This window comes from Ceratotherium simum, chromosome 7 (assembly GCF_057802395.1).
Source record: "Ceratotherium simum simum isolate JZ-2026a chromosome 7, ASM5780239v1, whole genome shotgun sequence".
NCBI lineage: Eukaryota > Metazoa > Chordata > Mammalia > Perissodactyla > Rhinocerotidae > Ceratotherium > Ceratotherium simum.
Genome location: NC_141906.1, coordinates 13,415,514 through 13,440,372, shown reverse-complemented (window position 1 = coordinate 13,440,372; position 24,859 = coordinate 13,415,514). Strand labels below are relative to the sequence as shown.

General features: G+C 46.3%; 1 protein-coding gene and 1 long non-coding RNA gene across 12 annotated transcripts in view; one reads left to right on the top strand and one right to left on the bottom strand.

Moving 5' to 3' along the window:
• The window catches only part of PLEKHA7 (pleckstrin homology domain containing A7), a 214,460-nt gene that overhangs the window by 126,047 nt on the left and 63,554 nt on the right, over positions 1-24,859 (bottom strand). The window contains exon 1 of one of the 11 annotated variants that reach the window (XM_087433160.1): positions 12,728-13,203. The exons of the other annotated variants lie outside the window; for them this stretch is intronic. Coding sequence (XP_087289286.1) covers positions 12,728-12,810 — 83 coding nt within the window. The 5' untranslated portion in view covers positions 12,811-13,203. Of the gene's footprint in view, positions 1-12,727; positions 13,204-24,859 lie in introns of those variants that run through there. 11 annotated transcript variants of the gene reach the window in all.
• On the top strand, positions 5,413-10,549 carry LOC147916553 (uncharacterized). The gene is made up of 3 exons (XR_015552665.1): positions 5,413-5,577; positions 9,880-10,059; positions 10,378-10,549. It is a non-coding gene; the product is annotated as an uncharacterized LOC147916553 (long non-coding RNA).

The following is a 24,859-nucleotide window of genomic DNA, read 5'->3' as shown; positions in this document are numbered from 1 at the left end:
GAAAAGGGTTCTATCACTTACCAGCATGAGTCAGATTTGATAAATACCACATATTATAAATACAGCACATTATTTGAAATTCTATCAAAATCAAGCTTTAAATTAGCAGGCTAAAGCAGCAACCTAGCAACCCAACAACATTCGTTTCCATTTGAGCCTGCTACCTGAACAAGAAGGTGTCAGAACCTCAGAGGAAAAGGGCAGGCTAGGTCCAGGGCTCACCCACCTTGTGGAATGTGGCAAGTAAGGAGGGGCAATGGAACGAACCAAGCTGGGATCTGAACCCTGCCTCTCCAATCTATCCTTTGTGACCATGGGCTTATTAATCAACCTCTCTGAGCTTTCTCAATATAAACACGATGAACCCATTAGTACCCAAAGGTAAAATGCCCAGGGTGGAGCTGGCCCCCTTCTTCCTGCCACTGAAAGAATAAAGCTGGCAAAGCAAGTACATCCTCTCAGAGGGTGCAAATTGGTGTATATGCATGAATTTCCTAATGTTATCCACAGACAGCCCACACGCACCTCCATGATTTCTGCCACGTTCCTGTCAAACCTGTACTTCTACTTTTTTTTAAATAGACCACACAGACTTGAGCGACATCCTAAGCAATAATAGCCGCCAAACAATGAGTTCGATGTTCTAGCTATATTTCTCTTCAAACACACATGAAAAAAATCATATACTCATGTATAAAACAATTAAAAAAAAATATTCACCCCTGTATTATCCCATATCCTGTCACACTTTGGAAAACACTGGTGAAAAAACCTGATTTCTGATCCTGGCTTAATTAAAAATATTTTGTATGCCCAGATCATTCCCTTCTCTGGGACTCAAGTTTCCTCCAAATACTAAGGAGGATGGTGTAGACAACTTTTCCATTTCCTTCCAGTTCTGAGATTCTGAGATTTATTATCAAGTAGTCCAAACAAGCAAAAGAATCCAAGCAGGGAACTTTTTAAAAAGGTAATCAATACCATTCAAAATAATTAGAATCATTCATCTTAAAACCAGATAGAGGAAAAAGATAAGAGAGAGAATGACAGAGTATATGCCATACTTTCCCTCATCTCAAAAGGCTGCTGACTTCCTGCTTCTCTTTCATGGGATTTATTATATCAGCAGTTTTTCATCACCGCGGGCACTTGGTTTTGTAATGGGACAACCTGGATTTGAATCTCAGCTTGAGTGGGTGTTGGTTTTATCACCTGAGGCAAGCCATTTAACCTCCTAGTTTCCACAGTTGTAAAATGGGTAATACCTCCTTCACAAGGTTGGAGATTAAGTGTGAGTAACTTGTGTAAAGCACTTGGAACAGGCTGGCTACAACCGCTCTCCACTATTACTATCATGCCTGTACTAAGCGGTGGAGTACACATCGGCCTCTCCCACTCAACTGTAAACTCTCTGAAGGCAGGAACGCCTCGCTCATCTTCCACTCCCTGGCTGTGCCTAGCTCAGTGCATCACACAAAATAAAGACTTCGACCTGAATCTGTAAGGAATCAAGACTTCCAGAAAGAGTGCCTGCTCCACGTGAGGAAACTAGCTGTGCCCAGAGATGTATAAATAACAAGCAAATCTTCCCTGACAAAAAAAAAATGTTCCCTCTTCCTAAAAAAAAAAAAAAAAGTCTTTAGAAATCCACCAAAAAGTAAACAGTGGTTGTCTTTGGTGCTTGGGCCATGATTCCTCCCTTCTATCTTCCTTTGCAACATTCTAAACTTTCCGCAACATATACATAATAGGAAAAATTATTTAAATTATAACAAGGATAAGTGAGACTGCTTACCCCTGAGTGAGAAAGTCGGAGACCTGGGGTCCAGTCCCCCATTACATATCTGGCTACCTGACCTCAGGCAAATCACTCCACTTTCCAACAAAATGACAGGAACAATAGCCACTCTGACGACATCACCGGGCTGCCAGGAGCCAGGGCGCCCGGGGCCATGCCATGAAAACCCTTATCACTGCAGACGAGAGCTCTGGAATCTCTGGAGCATGCCTGGAGCCCCACCAGTCGCTTTTCACTTTTTATTCCTAACCAGACCTTTATTCCTTTATTTTGTGTCATACCCTCATAAATGTTATTCTTGTCATAAAAAGAAATAATAACCCACAAAGCTGCAGCCTTTTTCTTATCCTATAAACGTGCTGCAAAAGTAATGAGAACGAATTTGAGGCTGTGATCATAACTCTCTGTTAATGAGCACCACCAGTGTTTGAAACACCACCAGCTGTGAGCCCTTATTTTCACAGGGTGTTTTGTTTCTTTCTTCCTTGTTTTTTTCCCTAACACATTTAAAACTTCAGACCTGAGTGCTCACTGGCAGATCGTTTGGAGTAGAGGGAATGAGGCAAAACAGCTAACCAGAAAGATGGGACCTTGAAAACTTGCAGCCTGATCGTTGGCTCTAAACCAAACATTTCCCCTGCCTGAAGTCAAATCAAACTGGTAACCTCTTTTTTTAATCCATAAACATTTAGTTTATTTACATGAATTACACTCAAGTCAGAAGGAGAAACAACTGGTTCTCAGCATCTAGGCGTTGCCCAGCACTGAGGAAACTCATGTACAATCCCTTTTATATACCTTGCATCACCATCCTAATATCAACTATCTTTGATCCACCAGCACCCTCATTCCTAAAAGGCACCATTAGGCGAGTGAGCACAGACGGTCATAGTCCCACACAGACAACACTTAAAAGGCACAGCAAGGTGTCGTGTCCATAAGCCCTGTAGAGCCTGTGGCTGAGGGGGCAGAGAGGACAAGAGAGAAGCACCAAAAGAACAAACTGACCAATAACGACCTCTTTTACTCATTTTATAGACTTATATCCAAAATTATCTTGGGATGTTAGGTCAATGGAAGAAAGGCAGTGTGGAAACATATTTGCAGAAACTTCCATTTATTCCTTACTCTGGGAGACAGAGGTCTTCAGATGCATGATTTCCACAGGGGGTCAGTTACCCAACAATAACGATTACAATTCCTAACAGTTCAACTTTCTCATCAATAAAATGTGGGCAATAATCAACTGCATCATAAATTGTTATGAGAATTAAATGAGATAATACATGAAAGCACTGAGAACAGTGTCTGGTACATAGTAAGCTACCAATAATTACTTGCATGCCGCATTACAGTTTTGCATACATTATCCCATTTGATCATAAGAACTGTGTGAAGCAGGTTTTATTCTCACAGGACACTGGCTCAAAGAGATAAAGGACTTGTCCATAGTTACATAGCTAAAAGTGCCGCGAACCCAGTTGCTCTTAGAACTAACATCCAATAATCGTGGCTGAACCAGAGACGGCTGCTTTAGCAGGAGCGTGAGCATGCTACCTCTCCAGTTTAGCTGCGCTGTATGCCTGCAGTCAGGGATAATCACACGTCTCCAAAGCATCTCTCAACAATCTGAGGCTGGAAAACAGGTTTGATGTGAAGGTGAGATGACACTCTTCCAGGACAGTCCTCACATCTGACCCTAGGAGCCCGAGTATGGCCTCTGGGGTGGGCACAAAAGGGCATTTCTGACATTCTCATTTTCGACATAATAAAACAACTCTCTCAGCTGCTGTTCCAAGGATCCTCTAGTTACCTTTAATTAATAAAAAATAGCTACCAATTAACAAGCACTATGTTAAATCCTTTACAAACATCTCACACAATCCTCACAATTATCCTGGGGGGGAGGTGAAGAGAGGTACCCTCATCCCTCTTTAACAGGCAAGGAAACTGAGACTCAGAGAGGCGCAGAGACACGAATCCAGTTTGAAATCATCTGCAGAGAAAGTGCCAAACACCATCTGCCTCAAGTAACCCCTCGTTCTCTCTCCCCTTCCTCCTGGATACATACCCACAGGGCACAAGCCTGGAAGACTAGCCTCTTTTCTCTTCTGAGACAGTATAAAACCGAGGGAGGAATTTTGTGCTTTTGCAAATCCAGACTGCAAAGGCTGCCAGGGTCTTGATACTGTTTCTCCTCTTGATCTTATGTGATTCAGAGCACCTCTCTCTTAGCCTGGGTACTTTCTCCTGCTGCCCATCCCAGGAAGAGGCTCCCTGCCAAGCCTGCTACTGAGGAACACAGTAACAGCCACCATCAACCCCAGTGCCTCCGTTAAGAGGGAAGAGAGAAGACAAAGTTGAGGAGCTGGTGTACAGAAACAGGCTGTGCCTTTTCCCAGGTCACAGGGGCAGTCAGGGCCCAGGACAGAGGCCTCAGCTGATGCTGGACTCATCACAGCCTGCTCTGCCCAGCACAGAGATTAGGAACCGGACCCACGGAGGAATCTCCAACCAGCCCTGCTCAGTCCTCTGACTCTACCACCCACAGTGACCTGCCCGGCTCCTTCTCACCTCTCAATGCCCCAGGGACCCTACTGCCATCTACTCTTTACAGAATCACCTTGAGTAGCTTCCCCAGGCAGTGGTTAGGCCATTATCAGTGAATACTCGGCCACGACCAACATGTCTGCAAGGTGAGCAGACATTAGATGGCAGCCTTGGGCAGATTTCTCATAATAGAAAAAACTTGTCCTTAATCACCGCCGTCTCCAAACCCTCAACTTGCAGAGTGCCAGCAGATCACCAGCAGCTTGGGGCACTGCTGAAGAAGGCGGCACTTTAAAACCATGTGTTGGGGGGAGGGGTACCACTGAATGTACACACAACAAACCCAAGTGGGAGGACAGGTGGCACGGAAGCAGCCTCTGAAGCCAAGCGCTCCTTCATCATTTCCTCCCTGGAAGGCTGGGGTGAGATGGAGACTATTTGTCCCTGGACAGCCATCAGAACAGTCCAGCCCTGGAAACCAGAGCCAGGAGGAAGGTGAACCCAGCAAGCCAAGTCACTGAGGAAGGGGACAGAAAATTAGGGGGAGGGACGTGGGGTACTATAGTTGCCTGTCTCAGAGAACCTCTGATACAATGCACAGCCCACAGCCACTGCTAAAATCTCCCTTGCTTTGTTGTAGGCAGCGAGTAAGTCAGACATGAGCAGGGGAAGGGAGAAAAGCTGACAAACCACAATAGAAGCAGCCTCTTCGGAGGGCCCCCTTCAACACCAAAAACATCCTGTTTCGCAGCTGGCTCATGCACAGAGCTAGCTTCCACCTGCTGCCCCCTAACGTCACCTTCATTATACTAAAATCATAATAAATTTACATTGCGGTTTTGATCGCCCTTGCGGGGGACAGAAGCCATGATAGTTCCACCAAGGGCCATCTAAGGGAAAATACTCCCCCTCCCGACATGAGGGAGGGGACAACAAGCCAATTGGACAGACCCCCTTCAATCCCCTCCTATACCCCTCCACCACCTATGTAACCTAAAAATTACTCAAGCCCTGGGGTAGTTGCTCACCTCGAGCCTGCCTGCTCCCTCTCTTGGAGTGTACTTTCGCTTTGCAAATAAACCCCTTCTTGCTTTGAACATTACTTCGTGTGTTCACTCACAAATTCTTTTGCGATGCCGAACAAGAACCTGGAAAACCCAGCCAGCCCACCCAGTAATATCTTTGGCGAGCCAGCCAGGAGGGTATAAACAACTGACAATCAACCAGTGGTGAGTCTACATTCCTCGCCTCCCTTGCGCTAGAGGAACTGTCCTCCTCTCTGTCACACTACCAAATCTCTCTCTTCCTCCCCTATTTCTCTTTTCTGGCCTGACAAGAGCGCAAAAAGCCGCACACAGGGTGGGCACAGGTTGAGCAGTTAAAAGCCATCAGGGCGCTCACCACCTAAAAGAAGTCACCTGTGACAGGATGAGCTGGTCATAGAACAGGGTTAAATCTTAGTCCCCACCAGCCACAAGACAATGTCCATGCCACAAACAGGAACCCAGTCAAGCACACACATTCCCACCCCATGGCAACGTCCCCTTTTAGGCACCTAGATCACCCACAACCAGGCCTCCTTACTTCTCTCTGTCTCTGACATTTCTTACTCCCATCTTTGTCTTTTCCCGTCATGGGGGAACCAAAGCCTCCCCCTTGCCTTGTCTCTGCTGCTGCTGCCCATGTTTATTTTGATGTCCTTTTCAGCTGGCAGTGGGGCTCTAAAGTCTGCGAACTTCTCTGCAAGCTGTCACTCTGGTCCTGTTCCTTTTCGCCTAAGCGTTGCACTTGTGCGGGCCACAAACGGTTGAGTTATGAGCCCTTTTTCTGATTGAGTTAGAGACCCCCAACATCAGGATTTTAGCTTACGGGTCTATTTCATTAGGCACTTCATAAAATGTCACCGGGTCAAAATTCTCTGTGACATACATCTGACAGTCAGTTCTACCTGGACATCTGATAAACTTAGAGAAATCCACAAATTTTTATGGATCAGACAAAGCCAGGTCAGTTTGACTCAAACACCCCCTACCTTAGCGACCATCACCAGCCACCAAATACTATGGAGACTTATAGATCAGGTTTTATGGGACTGCTTGAGGGCAATGTTCCATCAGGACACTACGTCCCAAACAGATTTACCCATGAACGAGGGTGAATCATTCACCCTCGAGAACCCTGTAGAGTCCATGCTCTTCGGGGGGAGGTTCCTCCTGCAAGAAGAGGTATGGATGCTATAATTGATAGTCTGGTTTTACAGTACGTAGGGGAAAGTAGGAACCCTGGGACTCTAACCCACGGTACTCTGGGGCTCTTGGAGGCCCAGTATAATTGGCCATAGGTTGTACCGTAAACCTCAGGAAGGTCCTTGTCTTCATGGACGCCCATGGGGGATAGGACACCAGCCACCGAGATGTCGGGGCCAACGGGGAGATCGCATATAGTGGGTATGGCAAGTCCCACACTCCGTACACTCTGGGTATGGCGAGTCCCGGAGTGCCCTGTGTATGGCGAGTCCCAGGGAACCTGCTAGAGGGACAAAGGGTCGCTCCCAGCTCCCTCAGCAGTATGTGATCTGGTCAGGGCAGGGGGACGATGGGGACGCCCACTCTCCCTTGGCTGCCCCTCACACTCTCCCTGAAGGTTATGAGTACTACAAACCCAAACTCCTCAAATCCAGGAATGGGCCTGAGCCCCCACACTCCGGGTTAGAGTCCCAGGGTTCCCACTTTCTCCTGACCTCAAGTTCGGGAATGGGCCCAAGCCCCCACGCTCCAGGTTAGAGTCCCAGAGTACCCTGGGTTAGAGTCCCAGGGTTCCTACTTTCCCGTGAGCACTACAAACCAGGCTATCAGTTATAGCATCCATACCTCTTTTTGCAAGAGGAACCTCTCCCTGAAGAGTATGGGTTCTACAGCATCCATCCCAAAAACCTCCCGTCTGGTGTGCATCCTTAAGAATCGGGAGCAACTGTCTCTGGACAGCCTCAAGAGGAAAAAACTCATTTTCTTCTGTAATACGGCATGGCCACAATATAAGTTAGGGGATGGAAAAATCTGGCCAGAGAAGGGCAGCCTAAATTATAATACCTTATTGCAATTGGACCTGTTTTACAGAGGTGAAGGGAAATGATCAAAAATCCCCTACGTTCAGGCCTTGGTGGCTCTAAGGGGATGACTCTATTAATACAACACATGCACAGAGAAGTGTCGGCCCATGACCCAAAATACACCCGACACTATTGGTGGCCCTCAGGACTGAGGAGACTGAGGCCCCTTCTCAACCAAAAGACCCAAAATCAGGGCTCACACCTACCCCACCCCTATGTCACTGCCAGCTTATCAGCCTCCCTTGCCCACCGCACCCCCTCAAACTAACAGGGAAGTCCCATCTGGACTATACCCCCTCCACAAATTAGCCAATGGCCAGGCAGGGACCATATGAGCGCAGGTAGCCTTTTCTATGTCTGAACTGGTGCAGTGCCAGCAAAAATTAGGAAAATTCTCTAAAGATCCAGATGGGACCTCAGAAAGTGCTCCTCACCACCAAATTGAGACCAAAGTCTGCGCGCAACACAATTTGGCCAAGTTCTCACCTGACCGCAGGTGAGTGAGCTTCTTCTGGTGCCCCTTGGCACTTTCCCTTCGTTTTCTTCCACCTTACTTGTTGCTTCTTTCCCTTGTCCTTTTGTTCACGTGCTGCAAGACTGGGTATGATAATTATCTTACACAACGTCACCAACTATAGCAAAGGGACAAAATCTTACAGATTGCTAGATTTGCCACACATCTCCTAAATCTGCTACCCCTTACCTATATCAATTTCAACCTACACTTAACTTTTCAGATCTCCAAGTGCCCAGGGCAGGAACACCAGATCTAAAAAGTGCCACCCTCCCTTCACAATCCTCAAGTCCCTCCCCTTGCGTGAGGTCCCTAGTCCTGAGGGAGGAACGATGTGGCTCCATGTGCCCTTCTCCATGGCTGACCTAAGTGGCAGCCAAAACAAGCTTGGTAGATTTTCAGAGGATCACTCCCACTTTGTTAAAAATTTGAGGGTTTAACACTCTCATTCAGCCTAACCTGGGCTGACATGCATGTCATCCTGTCCACTTGTAGAACTCTTTTAGGGATGCATTTTATAACCCAGTCAACCCCAAACCTCAGGAGAAAATTACAAAAGGCTACTCTGGGACCCCAAACACCCATCAATCAGTTGATGGACATGGCCTTTAGGGTGTCTAACAATTGGGACCGGACAAAGGAGGCAGAGAAAGCTCAGAAAACTAAATATAAGGCCCCACTGTTGGCCATGGCTTTGGCCGCCAACCCACCTCAGGGTTACCTGGTGAAAGGCCCTAAGGCGAGGGCAGGACCCGGGAAGCCCTGGTCAGAGCCACTGCCCTCGCCAGAGCTCTAAGCAAGAAAACCATCACCTCTGTGGACAAGAGGGGCATTGGAAGCAGGAACGTCCTCAGACTAAGTCGTGCCCACCACACCTTGTCCACTCCATAGACTTAAGGCTTACTGGAGGAAGGACTGCCCCCAGCTCTCTCCAGGGCCGGGGACAACCCGAATCCTATCGTCTCACGAGGATGACTGACAGGGCCCAAGGTCCCTTGGCTCACACTCGCCATCACACCACAGGAGCCTCAGATAACCTTTGACGTGGCAGGTAAGGCTGTTACTTTCTTACTGGATACGGGAGCCACCTACTCTGCCGTCACCCATACCCCAGGGCCGTTGTCCCTCAACTCTTCTCCTGTAACCGGGATAAATGGGCATACAAAACTCAGGAGCTTTAATCAACCCCTCACTTGCCTCAGAGACTCTTCTATGGTAATTCACAGTTGGGAACCAACATCAGGAGGGGTGCACCCCAGGAGACTAACTCACTGCTCTTGAGAAAACTACGAAATTAACACTAAGACCACTCATGTTAAAACCACAAAAGAAAGACTCCCCCAGGGACCAACTATAGCCTAAAAGGAAAGGGCCATATCAGGTGTTGCTAAGCAGTCCTACAGCTGTAACATTACAGGGCATCTCCAGCTGGATACATATGACTAGGATAAAGCCTACACCCTTCCACTCTCAGCAGGACCCCAAGGCAAACTCCAGCCCTGAGTACTCTTGCGAGCAGGCCACTGAGAGATAAGTAAACCCGCCCCACATACATCACCTCCTACTCCCATTCCTCGTTCTTTCCACTTTTTACATCCTCTCGACCCACAGCAAACCCCTCTCTTGGAGACATAACTCTGTATGGCAATGGGTACAAGCAATATCCGGAATATACAATCTGACGGACTGCTGGGCCTGTTTCAAACAACTGGTATTTACTCCCAATACCACCATGGGCTCCCCTAACCCCTTTGAAATTGCAACCATGTTGTAGACCAAAGCAAAATCAATCCTGCCCATTGAGTGGTTACAAACTCTCCTAGGCCCCTATTATCATCATCCTCTGTCTTCTCATATTTGGACCCTGTATTTTTAACTTACTTGTTAAATTTGTTTCCTCTCACCCAGAGGCCATCAGACTACAAACAGTCCTCCAATAGGGATACAGACCCATCCGTCAGCCATCAGATGATGCACGTGCCACCTTCCATGGACTGACATCCAACTCAGAGCCACCGAGGAGCAAAACCGAAACTTCCTTTTAGCCCTTCTCCCCTGACAGAGAGCAAGAGGTTCTGGGACCCTCAGGTAGGCCTACAACCCCTACCAGCAGGAAGCAGCTACAGAAGATCTGACCTCCACCCCTACTCCCTTGTAAGATTCCAAGGGCCCAGATCTCTTGAGGGGGGAATACTGTAGTAAGTCAGACATGAGCAGGGGAAGGGAGAAAAGCTGACAAACCACAATAGAAGCAGCCTCTTCGGAGGGCCCCCTTCAACACCAACAACGTCCTGTTTTGCAGCTCGCTCATGCACAGAGCTAGCTTCCACCTGCTGCCCCCTAACCTCACCCTCATTATACTAAAATCATAATAAATTTACATTGCGGTTTTCACCCCCCTTGCAGGGCATAGAAGCCATGACAGATCCACCAAGGGCCATCTAGGGGAAAAAACTCCCTCATGTTGGGAGGGGCAACAAGCCAATTGGACAGACCCCCTTCAATCTCCTCCTATACCCCTCCACCACCTATATATACCTAAAAATTACGCAAGCCCCGGCACAGTTGCTCACCTCGAGCCTGCCTGCTCCCTCTCTTGGAGTGTACTTTCGCTTTGCAAATAAATCTCTTCTTGCTTTGAACTTGACTTGGTGTGTTCGCTCACAAAGTCTTTTGCGACGCCGAACAAGAACCGGGAAAACTCAGCCAGCCCACCCTGTAATACCTACACTCTTCACCCCTATAAGTCCATCCCTCTCTACACATCTCTCACCCCCATATGCCCATCCCCCCTACACACTCCTCATCCCCATATGCCCATCCCCCTGTACACACTCCTTACCCCCATATGCCCATCCCCCTACACACTCCTCATCCCCATATGCCCATCCCCTCTACACACTCCTCACCCCCATATGCCCATGCCCCCTCTACACACTCCTCACCCCCATAAGCCCATCCCCTCTACACACTCCTCACGCCCATAAACCCACCCCCCTCTACACACCTCTCACCACCATATGCCCATCCCCCTTCTACACACTCCTCACCCCCATAAGCCCAGCTCCCTCTTGTACTCCTAAGAGTGTCAACTTCCAAGACATGCTAATTTCTCATCACACTTACTCTACAGATCCACTAACCCTTTAGCTTACAAAGCTGAGGACTCTATCCTAAGCTGACAAAGAAAGAACAGCTTCCCAGGTCTCTAAGTCACAATGCTGCCAGGACGGCTGAGTTGGGCCACTCTCCTCAGGCTCCAGCTGAGGCAAAAATCTCCTCAGGCCTGCCTTCAACCAGCCCCCATGCAACCCACCTCCCCAAAGCCAAGCCCCATCCACAGTCCTCTATTTAAGCCTGAGCCCTTCCATTCCCATTCAATAGGGGCTGCCCGGAAATACCCCAGCACACATAGAGCACACCTGGTGAGACTACCAGTCCTAGAATCCACCTTCTCCCAGCCACGCGGGAAGGGAAACTGAAACCACTCTGAGGCAACTCCGCCCTCAGCTCTTCCCCACCTTGACCTCCTCCCTCTCTGGGCGCAGAGGGCACTGGGAGAGCAGGTGAGGTGACCACCCGGCAGACACTTTTGCTTCTGCCCACAGTCTTAGAGACCAGGGGCTTGAAATACACCCAAGGCCACTTGTCGAGCAGGTGCAGAGGTTTTCAGGCACTGGGGCTGGGACAGGGCAGCACTTTTCATTAGGCTTCAGACTGCCGGCTGAGGACTCAGGTCTCACACACCTGGCCTGGAAGCTTCATCAGGAAGCTGCTCTGAGGCAGGGGTGGGAAGGAGGTTAGTTGCGCAAGGCAAAGGAGGAAGGGTACCCGCTTGTTCAAAAGCAGATAAAAACCCGGAGATGCTCCCTTTCTGTCCTCCCAAAGGAGACAGGCTGTCCCATAGATGGTGAACAGGGATCCCTTCCTCGGAGTGCCAGTCACTGGGGGAATACCAGCATCTTTCTCAGGAACTAGGCTGCAATACCTTGGGCTTAAACCTTGATTGCCAAAGCCAAAAAAGGTAAAGAAAAACCTGCAACCCACCAACCTCATTTCCAGATTCTCTCTCTAAAGCCTAGACACACTAATAATTAACTTGCCTACCCGGGAGCTCGCCGGCGTTGCCATAAAAGATGAGTAATGGCACCGGAGCCCCGGCCCCACGCCCGCGGGCTTCTGGGCTCGGGGCTGGGACGGGCGCCTGGAACAAAGCCTCCGCATTCCTCCGGGAAGGTGTGTCTGAAACCAGACCTGTCAACGGCGGGAAGCTGACCCCTTACCTCCTCCTTAGCCGGCTCCCAACCAGAAGGAGGGTGGGATGGGGGTAAAGAGGGGGAGGAGGGGCGGGCGCGCGGGGCGGAACGGGTGGGGAGGTTGCCTCTGCCCCCCCCCCCCACTGACCAGTGTTCCCAACCACAGCCGATTTCGGGAAGCTGCCCTGTCTGCTGAGAGAGAATCCTGTCACCATGAACGCAGGCTGTACTTGGAGACTCAATTCTCAAAACAACAAGGCAGCTCCCTCGGCGCCCTTCCCAATGAGTAACCCAAAGCCCGGCGCCGGCTCAATGAATTCTCTCGCTGAAAACTCCAGCGGCGAGCTGCGGCTCCCACGCCGATGGCCGGCCGGGGACAAACCAGCTCCCGTAACGCCAGCGGCCAGGCACAACAGCACCCCCCAATGCAGCCCGTGCACCGTGCACCCTGCCGACCCAACACCCCGCAGCCCCCCGAAAGTTACGGCGCGCGGACACACCTGCAGGTCCCCCGCGGCGGCCCCTGCCAGCCCTCCAGGGCGGCGGGGCAAGCGTCCCTGGGCGGGCAGCGCCGCGGCTCCATGCGCCCACTCCGCGAGCCCGGGCCGGCCACCGGTCAGCAGCACTGGGCGGCGGAGCGCGCTGGGGCCTCAGCGCGCCCGCGGCGCATCGCGCGCCCTCCTCGTCCTCGCCTGGGCCTTCTCTAAGAGCCCACACCCACTTGACATCAGCGCAGATGAGAGCACGTGGCGCGGCGCCAGACGGCGGACCCTGGCGGTCCAGAGCGCGCCCCGCGTGCCGCCGCTCCAGCAGGACAGCGCGTCTCAGCGCGGCACATTCCTCTCCTTGCAGAGGATGCTGCAAGCAGGAGTGGGTAGGGAGACCAAGGAGGAGGAAGGAAACCGGTGGAGGGGGCAGGACCTGCCGCCTAACAGCAGCGCTGCTCTGGAGCCCAGCCACCCACCAGCAGACCTTACAGCCCTTGTCGCAAGTGCCCATCTACTGTGAAGCCCAGGCTGCGGGTGACCCACGTTGCTGTCCTCTCCCCGCCAAGCAGAGAGCCCTGACCTTGAATTCTCTTCACCAGAATGACTCAAGGAGGCTCCTCTCTAACCACCTCTATTAAATTGCCGGGCTGATTCTGGCAAGCCAGGAATGAATGCTTGGTTGATGTGGTTGCTGACCCCATCACCCAGGAGGCGGCTCTCCAGCACCCAGTGAAGCAGACCATACCCTCTGGCTTGTCTCTACATTAGCAGTCTCAACTGGGTATTCTTTCTTTCTCTCTTTTTTTTTTTTTTTTTTTTTGTGAGGAGATCAGCCCTGTGCTAACATCTGCCAATCCTTTTTTTTTTTTTCCTGAGGAAGACTGGCCCTGGGCTAACATCTGTGCCCATCTTCCTCTACTTTATTTGGAATGCCGCCACAGCATGGCTTAACAAGCAGTGCGTAGGTGCACGCCTGGGATCTGAACCAGCGAACCCTGGGCCGCCACAGCGGATAGCTCGCACTTAAGTGCTTGCCCCACCGGGCCAGCCCCTCTTTCTCTCTTCTTTTAATGTCCTTGGCAATAAGGGACAGCTCTCCTGGTTCTGCAGGCAATCAGAAGCAGCACTGCTTAGCAGCCCACCACACACACACACACACACACTTAATTCACTTATTAGCATGCATACAAATAGGCAAACATTCAAGCATTTAAGGCTCAATATGTGCCAGGAGCAACAGACAGAAGATAAACAACCTACACTCATAGACCATTCAGTCTAGTCAGGGAGAGAGATATTAAATGCAAAGCAAGGTAATTATAATTGTTACAAGGGTATTCCAGGTAACAGGTGCTATAAGAATGCACACAGAGACCCCCAACTATCTTGGCAGTCAGGAAAGGCTTCCCTGAGGAGGTGACATTTGAGCTGCTGAGGCATGATGAGGAGAAATTATCCAGGAGGAGGGAAAGTTCAGGCAAAGACCCTGGTTATTAAAGTGTAAGCTCACTCCCATTCACAGATGGCAATGATCAAGCAGAAGTGAACTGCCATGCTGGAGACACCGGGACCTTTGTCCAGGAGGGGGCATGGGGCAGCTTACAGGCCCTGGAAGAGAGCCTGGCCGTCTCTCGTCATAAGGGTCCAAAGAGACCCTTATGTCTGTTTTCTCATCTCTCCCTGAACCATGCTCTCCCACCTCAATGAAAGAGCTCTGAACAGGGAGTTGGGAGCTTTTACTTCTGACTCCAACTGCATCACCAGTTTGCTGTGTGGCTCTACAGAAATCCCTTCCACTCGCTGATTTCACCTTCTCTATCTAATATGAGGGGTTGGATTAGGACAGTGTTTCTCCATTTATTTTTTAAAACCCATACTCCCTTTTGGAGAAATATACAACTGTCATTCCTGTTCTGTAGCATCTACATATGATAAGACATCAAATCATTTTCCAAATCAAAAATTATAATATTGAATATGCTCTTAAAACTACATATGCCCTTTAAGTATTAAGTAATATTGTCTTTAGATGTCTGCTGAAGATAACTTGGAGGCAGGAGTAAAGATATGGTCTCCAAGCTCATCCTTTTCCTGTTATCTGTCTCTGTCCCTCCCACATGAACCTGGCCACCAGCATTTATCATCTCTAGCCTCATTTCTTTTATTCTTTCCAGGATAAATTGGCCAGACAATGAATAGAAGCTCTGGGTCATCCAAAAAAAAAAAAGGCATGCTATGGAAGACTCTTGAATAATAACTTCCAGTAATGCTGGGAAATAGACGCTTTGAAGGAAGCATACAATGTTCCCGGGGAAAAATTAGCAATATGAATTAAAAGCCTTAAAAATGTTCATATCATTTGAACCATCGATTCCACATCTAAGAATTTATCCTCAAGACATAATTATGGATGAATGCAAAGGTTTATCCACAAGGTTGTTCATTTCATCATTTTTATAACAGCAAACAATTGGAAATAACCTAAATGTACAATGTACAGGAGATTGGTTAATAAACTGTGGGACATCTTTACAACTGAATATATGCAACTTGAAAAAATAATAAATAGAATATTTACTGTTGAATAAAACAAAACAAAGTTTACAAAACAAATGATCCCAATTCTGTGTGTGTGTGTGTGCACGTGTGTGTGTTGCCAGGGTGGTAAGCACCTATGGCGGAGTTGCACTGTGTTCATTTTCCTCACTGATTGACTCAGAACCTACCCCTGGAGCAAAATGTGATGCCATCATGGCATGTCATCCTCACAAGTAAATCTACTAACCAATATTCAAGTTACAGAAGCTTGGTATTAAAACAGAATGGAATAAACCTTACAGACAGGAACACAGTTCAATTCTCCACCATCTACTCACCATTAGGAATTTGATAGTAATCTTAAAGGTAGAATGTTTTTTCCCTCAACTTGTCATTTCATATAGGGTTTTCAGTTGTTCTCTCCTTGAGTCCAGTTCAGTGGTTTCCAAAATTTAGAGTGTATAAAAATTATTGTCCATGGTGGTTTAGGGTAATTTTGACTTTATGAGATTCTTTTCCCTTACACTCTGAGTTTAGAACCATTGTATGACAGTTCAGAAAAAAGACTACCAGAAGGATATTTACCAAAATGTTAACAATGTTGGAATTATAGTTGATTTTTATTTCCTTCCTTGGGATTTTCTATGTTTTCCAAGTTGTCTGACAATAAACATATATTATCTTGGTAATCAGAAAATAAAATGCTCCCTAAAAATAAGCGGGTTAAAAACTCTCCAAAAGATAAAAAGAAACTATGCCTTGACCTTAAAAGAGGCGACTCTGACCATGCCCTTCATATCCCTCCCCTCTGTAAGCTCTGATACTGCCCCAGTTGGTGCCCCAACATCCAAGGACAGACAGTACATCGTCGCTAGGATACCATGCAGGAAAAACTGGCAAGAAAATTATTTTTACATTTACCTCCTGGGCTGTGCTTATAATAATGCCTAGAAGCTTAGACTAAAGGGTTCAAAATGAAGCAGCCACGACCATCCACTACTGGATCTCCCCTACCCCTGAAAATCTCTACCAAATATTCTGGATTCTTAATAAGCTGACAAAATGTAAGGCGTATACCCTTGGTCCTAAGGACCAAAAACTGTTCAGCCTGCTTTTTCCAGACCTGATGGTGCAACCAAGCACACAGGCAAGGACCAGTAGAAAAAGAACAGGCCATAAATTAGACTGGGCTCAGCCAGTAACTGGTTGGATGATCTGTGCCTCAGTTTCCCTCTGTTAAACAGTCTGATAAAGGCTCTCCTTTTCTTTTAAGGGGGTGGATATAAAAGCATTACAACAAAGTGAACAGCACCACCTCAGTGTAGGGTGTTATTTAATGAAAGTATATGCTGGAACTTTTAGGGGGAGAAGGAGCTGGCTAGTTGTGGGTCCTTAGGCACAAAGCTGGTAAACTGCAATTTGCCTCACATTTCAAGCTTTCCCAGAACCTAGAGTGCTCACAAACCAGATGAAGGAGCTGAAGTGGGAAAGATAACTGTGCTGAATTTCTCTTGTGGCATAGCTCAGGAACTCTTAAGTCAAGGACAGAAAGCAGGTGGGATTAAACCTCCAAGCTGGGGGCCCAGGTTTCTCAAAATACAATGGGCAAAAACCACCGGGCAACATCTACAGATGAAGGATGCTTGTGTTATTTGGCCACTTTAATTCAATAATCATTTAATCCCCTACCAGGCACTGCAACTAACTATATTCTCTGCTCAAAATAAAACACATGACTTCCAAGCCAGACAGAGCTGCCATTAGGTTACATTTTAAATCCACCTAGAGTCTAATAAAGCTAATTTTACTGTTATGGTGTCTATTAAAACATGGGGCCTTTGTTTAGAGAGTCAATGGAGGGGAGGAAAGCACAGACTTCAAGAGGTGGCAATTTTGATTATTCCAGAATTGATTCTGGGAAGGAACTAATAAGAACAAACCTGATTTTTAAAAATGACTTTAATGGGGCCAAATGTATGAGAAAGTCCACTCTTGTACAACTATAGAGCCACCTCGAGAAAAGACCAGCCTCCACCAGCCAGGCATCAGCTAAGGGACAGAAATGAGGAAGCCTGCTTCACCTAAGCAGGAAAGACTGAACACTGACCAAGGAAGCCAGCTTGGGCCTGGGACTTGGAGATTAGGGGTCAACAGGATGGGAAAAAAGCCTACTTGCTCCATGGTTGGAAACCAAAAGCCACCCAAATGAGAGTTTTGCTAAAATGAATTTATAACGAAATATATACCTATAAAACTATAAAAGATAAAGCTATAAAATCTATACAGATTTTTTTAAAAATCAAGAAAACCAAATCATAAAACACCTAATTAGCTAGATCACATGTCTATGACCAATGATCTTCATACATCCATTTTAATCAGAAAAACCTCCAGGGGATTATTTTAAAAAGCAGATTCCAGGGATCCATACCCAGAGAATGGCATGGCAAAGGTCTAGGGTGAGCCCAGGAATCTGCATTTTAGCCAGTACCCCAGGTGACTTGGCTGTGTGTGGTCTGGAGCCCACACTTTGATACATTAAAAGCTAAAAAGCCCAGAGGGCCAAACATACTTGTCTCCCCTTACCTTCTACCAGGTGTCACCCAAGTAGGCTTGAATCAATTCATAATTGAAGCTGAATGAATCCAACTGATACCTCTTACGAAACCTCAACAAAATTACAACAAAAGTAGGGCATGACAAAGAATGCCAGAAAAAGGAAAATACAAGTAAAGGAAGCACTTAGTACGTGGGAAGTGCTCTAAAACCATTTTCTTTTACAAGGATGAAGATGGTATACTTTTGAAACCTGTCTAGCCTCACCTGTACTCACAAGCCAGGTATAAACTCTCTGAATTCACTAGTGTTATCACCTAAACACTCCACAGACTCAGCCAGACCTGAGTTAAAATCTGGGCTCACCACTTACCAGCTTCCCTGAGCCACTATTTCCTCAACTCTAAAATGTAGTTAAAAATACCCACCCTTGTAAGTATTGCCATGAGGATGAAATAACAGAATTTGTAAGTGTGTGGGACACAGTAGGTACTAAATAAATGGTGGTGATCATTATTCATTCAATGGATAAACACTTATCAGAGCCTTCTACAGTCAGACATTGTAGGCACAGAAGATACAGAAGTGAATGACAAAAGAGACAGAGGCACAAAAATAAAGATAAACAAGTAAACAAAGAATTTCAGAGATTGATATGAAGAAAATAAAACAGTGATATGATTGAGTGATATGCAGGTTCAGGGTATGTATCAGGAAAGGCCTCTAAGACGTAGCATTTAAACTATGATCTATGGGAAGAGCATGTCAGGCACAAGAAGACTGGGAACAAACTACATAAGTGCATTCCTGGGATGGAAGGACAGTGAGGCTGGAACTCAGGGACCAGTGGGGAGGACAGCAAAAGGTGAGGCTGGGGAGTCAGACAGTGAGGGCGATGGAGGACCATGGAATACATGGTGGGAATTTGGATTCTCTTCCAAATGCAATAGGAAGCCATGGAAGGGTTTAAAAGAAAAGATCGTGCCATGGAAGAGGCCTGATCTGAGTTACTTTCTAAAGGGACTTCTGTGGCTTTTATATGGAGAATGGCCTGGGTTCTGGGGACAATAAACAAAAAACTAGTGTTTCTTTAGTGCTTTAACTATGTGCTCTGACCTGTCCAAAGACCTTTATATGTAGGATCTCCTTTAATCCCCATGAAAATTTTTGATATGAGTACTATATTATCCCAGTTTTACAGATGACAAAACCCAGGCACAGAGAGATTAGGTAACTTGTCCATTACGGTAAGTGGAGTATCCAATATGCAAACCCAGATGGTCTGACTGCAGCACCACTCCAATGCCTTTGAAAAGTGGGGAAACATAGAAACACCAGGTAAAGAGACCACTGCAGGAGTACAGGCGAGAGAGGGAGGTGGCTGGTAAGATGGCAACAGTGAAAATGCTGAAGGGGATTCAGTTGTACAAAATGTCTTGGTGCCAATTTCATTACCAAAGGGATTTATGACAGAGGTGAAAGAAAGAGCCAATTTCACTACCGAAGGGATTTATGACAGAGGTGAAAGAAAGAGCCAATTTCACTACCGAAGGAATTTATGACAGGGGTGAAAGAAAAAGACAAGCAAAGAAGACTCCCAAGTTTTAGTCTCAGCAACAGACTGGATGCCAGTGCATTTTCCTGAGATGATTAAGCCTGAGGGGACACGAAATCAAAGGGAAGAGGAGGCATTAAAATGAACCAAGAACTCTGTTTTGGACACATTAGGTTTGAGGTGGCCATTAGAGTTCCTTTCGGAGACGTCCCAAAGGCAGTGAACTGTGGCAGTCTCCGCTCAGGGGAGAGGTCACGGCTGGAGATGTAATCAGAGGTTATCTCATTGTCACATGACTCCTTACTTCATGTCTGTGTGTTTGTGAGAGTGGGGGAGGAGGGCTCTCCCAGCTCCGGACCTCTGGTTGGTTGTAACAAGCAAAGGCAGAGCCACATCTCAGCACAAGATTACAACTTGCTCTGAGGCTGAAAGCAACCTGCCCAACCCAGCCTCCCTGGTCCAGTCAAGTCTGCATCCCAGCCCCATCCTTTGAACCAGTTTCCCAGGAGCCTATCTAAGCAGCATTCTTTCAGGATGACCTTTAGCATGCCAGATCTCCAGAAGGCAACACAGAGCCTGGAGGTCTGGAGGAGAGGTTGGAAATAGGAGTTGTGGAAGGAAAGTTATCGGGCAATCTGCTCGCTTGTGAGAGGGGGACTTCTGGCCCCCTCTTCCACTTCAGCACTTCTTTTCTTGGTCCTCCTATCACCAAAGCCCATCCGAGTGTGAGTCCCTGGAACGGCTCACAAGGGCCTTAATGAAAGAGTTTCCAAAATAACCCTCCCACATTCAGGCTTCCCAAATGCCCGGCTGGCGTCCAGGCTACAGCATTTCCAGAAAAACAGCAACTGTGCTTGATAAAATACTTTCGGTATTGACACCTCCTTGGCTCAGAGGAAGTGGGTGTGTGCTGGAGGTCAGGTAGAGGTTGGAAGAAAAAAAAAAAAGTAATTTTTAAAGTTCAGCTGAAATGTCAGGGACATGAAGCAGCCATGTTTACAAAGAGCTTTCCAAAACCGAGAGCAACTTCCAAGTAGCTTTAAAAAAATGGCTACATCAACTTGTCCAATGAAATGGCTTTTTAGCTTAACAGAAATAGTACCAGGCTGTTCTCATTCTCCTTGTCTCCTTAGGCTTAATCTCCTAATATATAACTTATACTCTCACTGGTGCTGATTGTTTTATTTTTTATTCAGATTTTATCCCTTTCCCGTGAGCTGCCTCAAATCCACTGTGGAACAGGATAAAGCAATAGATGAACAGATAAACAGTGCATGATTTTGACATTCCTGGAAATTTAAGATCCATGTAGTCAGTAAAGGTTTTTTATTGTGGATATTAATTGACGGATACAGGGAAGAAATACCCTAATTAATAGATAAAACACTTTAAAAATTTGATCATCTTATGTTAAAAAAAAAGGAAAGTCTGGTAATAACACCTGCATTTTTCATATTTTTCTGTCCCTAATTGTCTCAACAATAATTTATGGGGAAAGTGGGTGAAATCTTATATCCTACATATGTATGGATGATTTTGTGGCTCTTACCATTCAAACCAGGAACAACAGGATGGCAGTTCAATAACTGTGCTACTTCATCTTCCAAATAAGACTTGTCAAAGCCACTGAAGGGAATCAGAATAAGACTCAATCTAAGTCTATCCACAAACAAAGCTGGAACCTGTCAATCCTTTTCTGGCATGGAGGTAAAGGCATGTCAGTGTCCACCGCTATTCTTTGGTGTCCTTCTAAATGCAGAAACAAGCTTTAGAATATGAAATAGACAGCAGCCTGCAAACGCAATTCTGGAGACATAAAAATTATTAGGTTTTCTGTATCACTGACATGAGCCAAAACCCGTACTGAGACTAGTGGGCCAAAGAGAGATCCAAAAGCCTCATCACATTCACAAACATCCCCTGAAGTGCCTTCCTCGAGAATTCTCTCTAACATAAACATGAATGTAGCAATTATTCAGATCCCCTCGTGCAGGCAGCAAATGTTTTCGAGGAGGCTCATTTTCAAGGGAGCAAAGGGAAAGTGGTATTTTTGACTAGCATTTTTTATCACCAGAAATCACTGGAACCAGTATCTTGGTACTCTAGAGCACACAGTGATGACAGATGCTTATAACGCCCACCCTGAGGACCTGCAACCTTGTAGAGGGACAGATCAAACACTCCTTGTTGAAGTCTGAAATGTGTTTTATTGCCTTCTAATTTTTGAAGATTGACACTCCGTACAGTACATGGTAGGTGGCAACACTGAGCCATGAGAAGATCCCATTTGCCAACCTTCCTGAAGAGAAAACTGAATAGTGAACCCCATTCTAAGAATTAGGTCTCTATTAAAATAATGATAACAGGCACAAAGTAATTAAAAATATATGCCTGACAAATTTGGAATCAAATGCACCACTGAATATACTTCTTGGCATGTTGTCATTTCCCACCTCCACTCTCCCACTCACTGGGCAAATCCAATTATTCCTTGAGACAACCGAACTGTGCCTCTCTTCTCCCCTTCTCCCTAGTGACTTTCATGAAAATAATATCCAACTTCAATACACCTATACTTCAGGAGACAGTGTGACAAGAGCAATAAACACATGTTCTGTGTGCAAAAACCAGGGAAAATGAGTTCTGAGACTGCCTTTGCCACTCCCAGGTGCAGGCTTTCTTTTCCCAAACTCAAGAGAGACTGGAACGTAATAGCTGTCAGAAAGCAGCAATGACCTGTGCCAGAAATACCCTCGCTGTGCAGCTCTAATTGCCAAGAGATAAGAAGCTGTAACTCACACAGACACTTGTGGCTCAGGCTCAGACGCAGCAGGCAGCAAGCAAAGAGCATGCGCCCTGGAGTCAGACAGCATTCGCGCTGCCTCTCACCAGCTACGTGACCTTGAGCAAGCTGTTTCCCTCACCTGGGAGGACTAGCAGCCTCGTGTACCAAGTGCCTACTACAGGACTGGACTTACAGCAGGTGCACAATACACTGAAGTTATTACTGTTAACTATCTCTGAAGGGTACAGTGGAGTAAAATGAACTTGGAGATGTCCTGAGCACCGTGGTGGTCAAGCTCTCTGTACAAGAGACAGTTGCAACCTTGAAAGGGCCTCAGTTTTCTGTGAGAGTGCTATAAGAATCAGAATGGCCACTTTTCCCTTATTCATTTGTTCAAACAAGTATTTACTGATACCTTACAGTGTGCCAGGATTATGTCACACACTGAGGACAATATGGCCCTGGCCTCATGAGGCTTACAGTCTAGTAATACAAGCTTTCAAATAAACACACGAGTAGATGTAAATGTACATCTGCAATAAGTACTACAAATAAGAGGTAAATGGCCATCTGTAACATGTCCACCTAAAATGAGGAAACTGGCCTAGTCTGAGGAGTCACAGGATGACAAGGGCTTGATAAGACACAGAAGAAAGCTGAAGAAAACTTTTCCCACACCCTCAGTGGCCCTACATAAGAAATTTACCCTAAAGGAACAAACCAGGAAGCACTTTTCTTCTTCTTAATGACTAGGATGTTTTCTTTCTCTAACAGTAAAATCCAGAAAACCTACTCTGTTCCCTTTTTGTTTTGGCTGCCAGGAAGCTCCAAGTCAAATATGAAGCTCAGCAGTAATACAGACCCTTAATGCATGCGTATTTATATTCTCCCCAGCCCCCTTGGTTTGTCTTCTTCCTCTTATATTTCCCCCAGTCTTGATTTCAAATTCCTATTTCTATTTTATCATTATATCTAGTGTTCATGGATCTTCGGTGGAAGGAAGCAGGATCCAAATAAAGACTTATTAATACCCTTTCTAAAGCTAAGGGGCTGAGCTGGAAAGAATTAACAGTGTGCCCTTTGTGTTCCTGCCTGGCGTGTTACCCCAGAGGCAGAGGAAGACTCGTGGCTTGGTCCACTTTTATACGAGCAGTGCGTTCCTTGTGGTTCGTGTGATCCAGCACGACGGTGCTTTTTTCCAGAGCCACTTTATCACATTATATTTCTACCCTAACAAGCAGACTTCCTTCTGCTCCTTTTTCTCCGAAACGTTCACTGACCTATATTTACAGTGAACCTACATTCCAGATATTCCAGGATAGGTGCCCCTCCCCCTCCTTTTTTTTTTCAATTCTCTGTTTAATACAGGCAACTCATTAAACATATAACTGGAGTTTTCATCTTATACCTCTGAAAGGCATGATATATACATTCCAATCCTTCATCAGACTATATGTCACAATTTTTGGATCAGAAAACAGTCCCTCTCCTCTTACAATGAATTAACATTCTCATGTTGAAGGTTGAAAACAGAATAGAGATGAAGAGGAGATGCGGGAGAGGCCGTTACCTGTTTTCAATTTGCAGTTTATCTGCACCTCATTAAAAAAATAGGCTGCTTTATAAGTAAAAAGTTCTTTCTTGTAGAAAACTCTGTTCCTCTTTCTGGGAAGATGAAATTTTTACAAATGATAATTAGACACGATTCTGAGAACTGCAGATTGTGGCTCTTCTTATTTGGTCCTGGCCTCCCTTACATGATGAAAACTTCAAACTGTCTCCCCCAGGAAAAAAATACATAAATACAATTTTGGAGAATTTTAGGGGATTCAAGGACCTCCTGAAAGTGCATTCATGAACTTCTTAGGCAGACTCTCCCTAAGACTGGAGCAAATGCCTGAGGGTGCCCAAGACGGGAATGTGGCAAGAACGTTTGAAAAAACATAAATTCTATAAATAACAGTTATATATACTGTACATAAGAGTTCTGAAGGTTAATAAAAAATGAAATGAAATTATTTTTTAAAATTCACTTATTTAGTATTTTATTTGAAGTGAGTCAATTTAAAGAAAAATATTACATGGCTATTGCAAAAATGCAGAGATGGAACAGGAATGCCTGAAGTTTAGGGAATACCACATAGGGGATTCACAAAATCTAGGTTTAAAAATCTAGGTTTAGACTGCAGATACAGTCTAAAAGCAATTATACAATTGTCCAAACCCACAGAATCTATAACACCAAGACTGAAGCCTAATGTAAACTATGGACTTAGGGTCGTAATAATATTTCACTGTAGGTTCATCAATGTAACAAACGTACCACTCTGGTAGGGGATGTTGATAGCAGGGGGTGTGCGTATGTGGGGATAAGAGTATATGGGAAATCTTTGTACCTTCTGCTCAATTTTGCTGTGAACCTAAAACTGCTCTAAAAAATAAAGTCTACTTTTTAATAAAGTCACTCTCATAAAGCAGCTCATTCAACGACACTGTTTTTTCCTTTTTTCTCTCCTCATGTTCCTCCAGACCAGCTAGCTTGGCAACACATACCCCTTGTCACTCTTATCCCTCCCGGCCTTCCTTCTATTACGAGCCAGAGGATTCCTGGTTTGCTGCAAAGATTACAAGTGAAAGGCTGCCCTGGCATAGGAGACATGTGTGGGGTGAAGCGGCTGGGGATTTCTCTGAGCTGCCTGGGCAGAGGTAA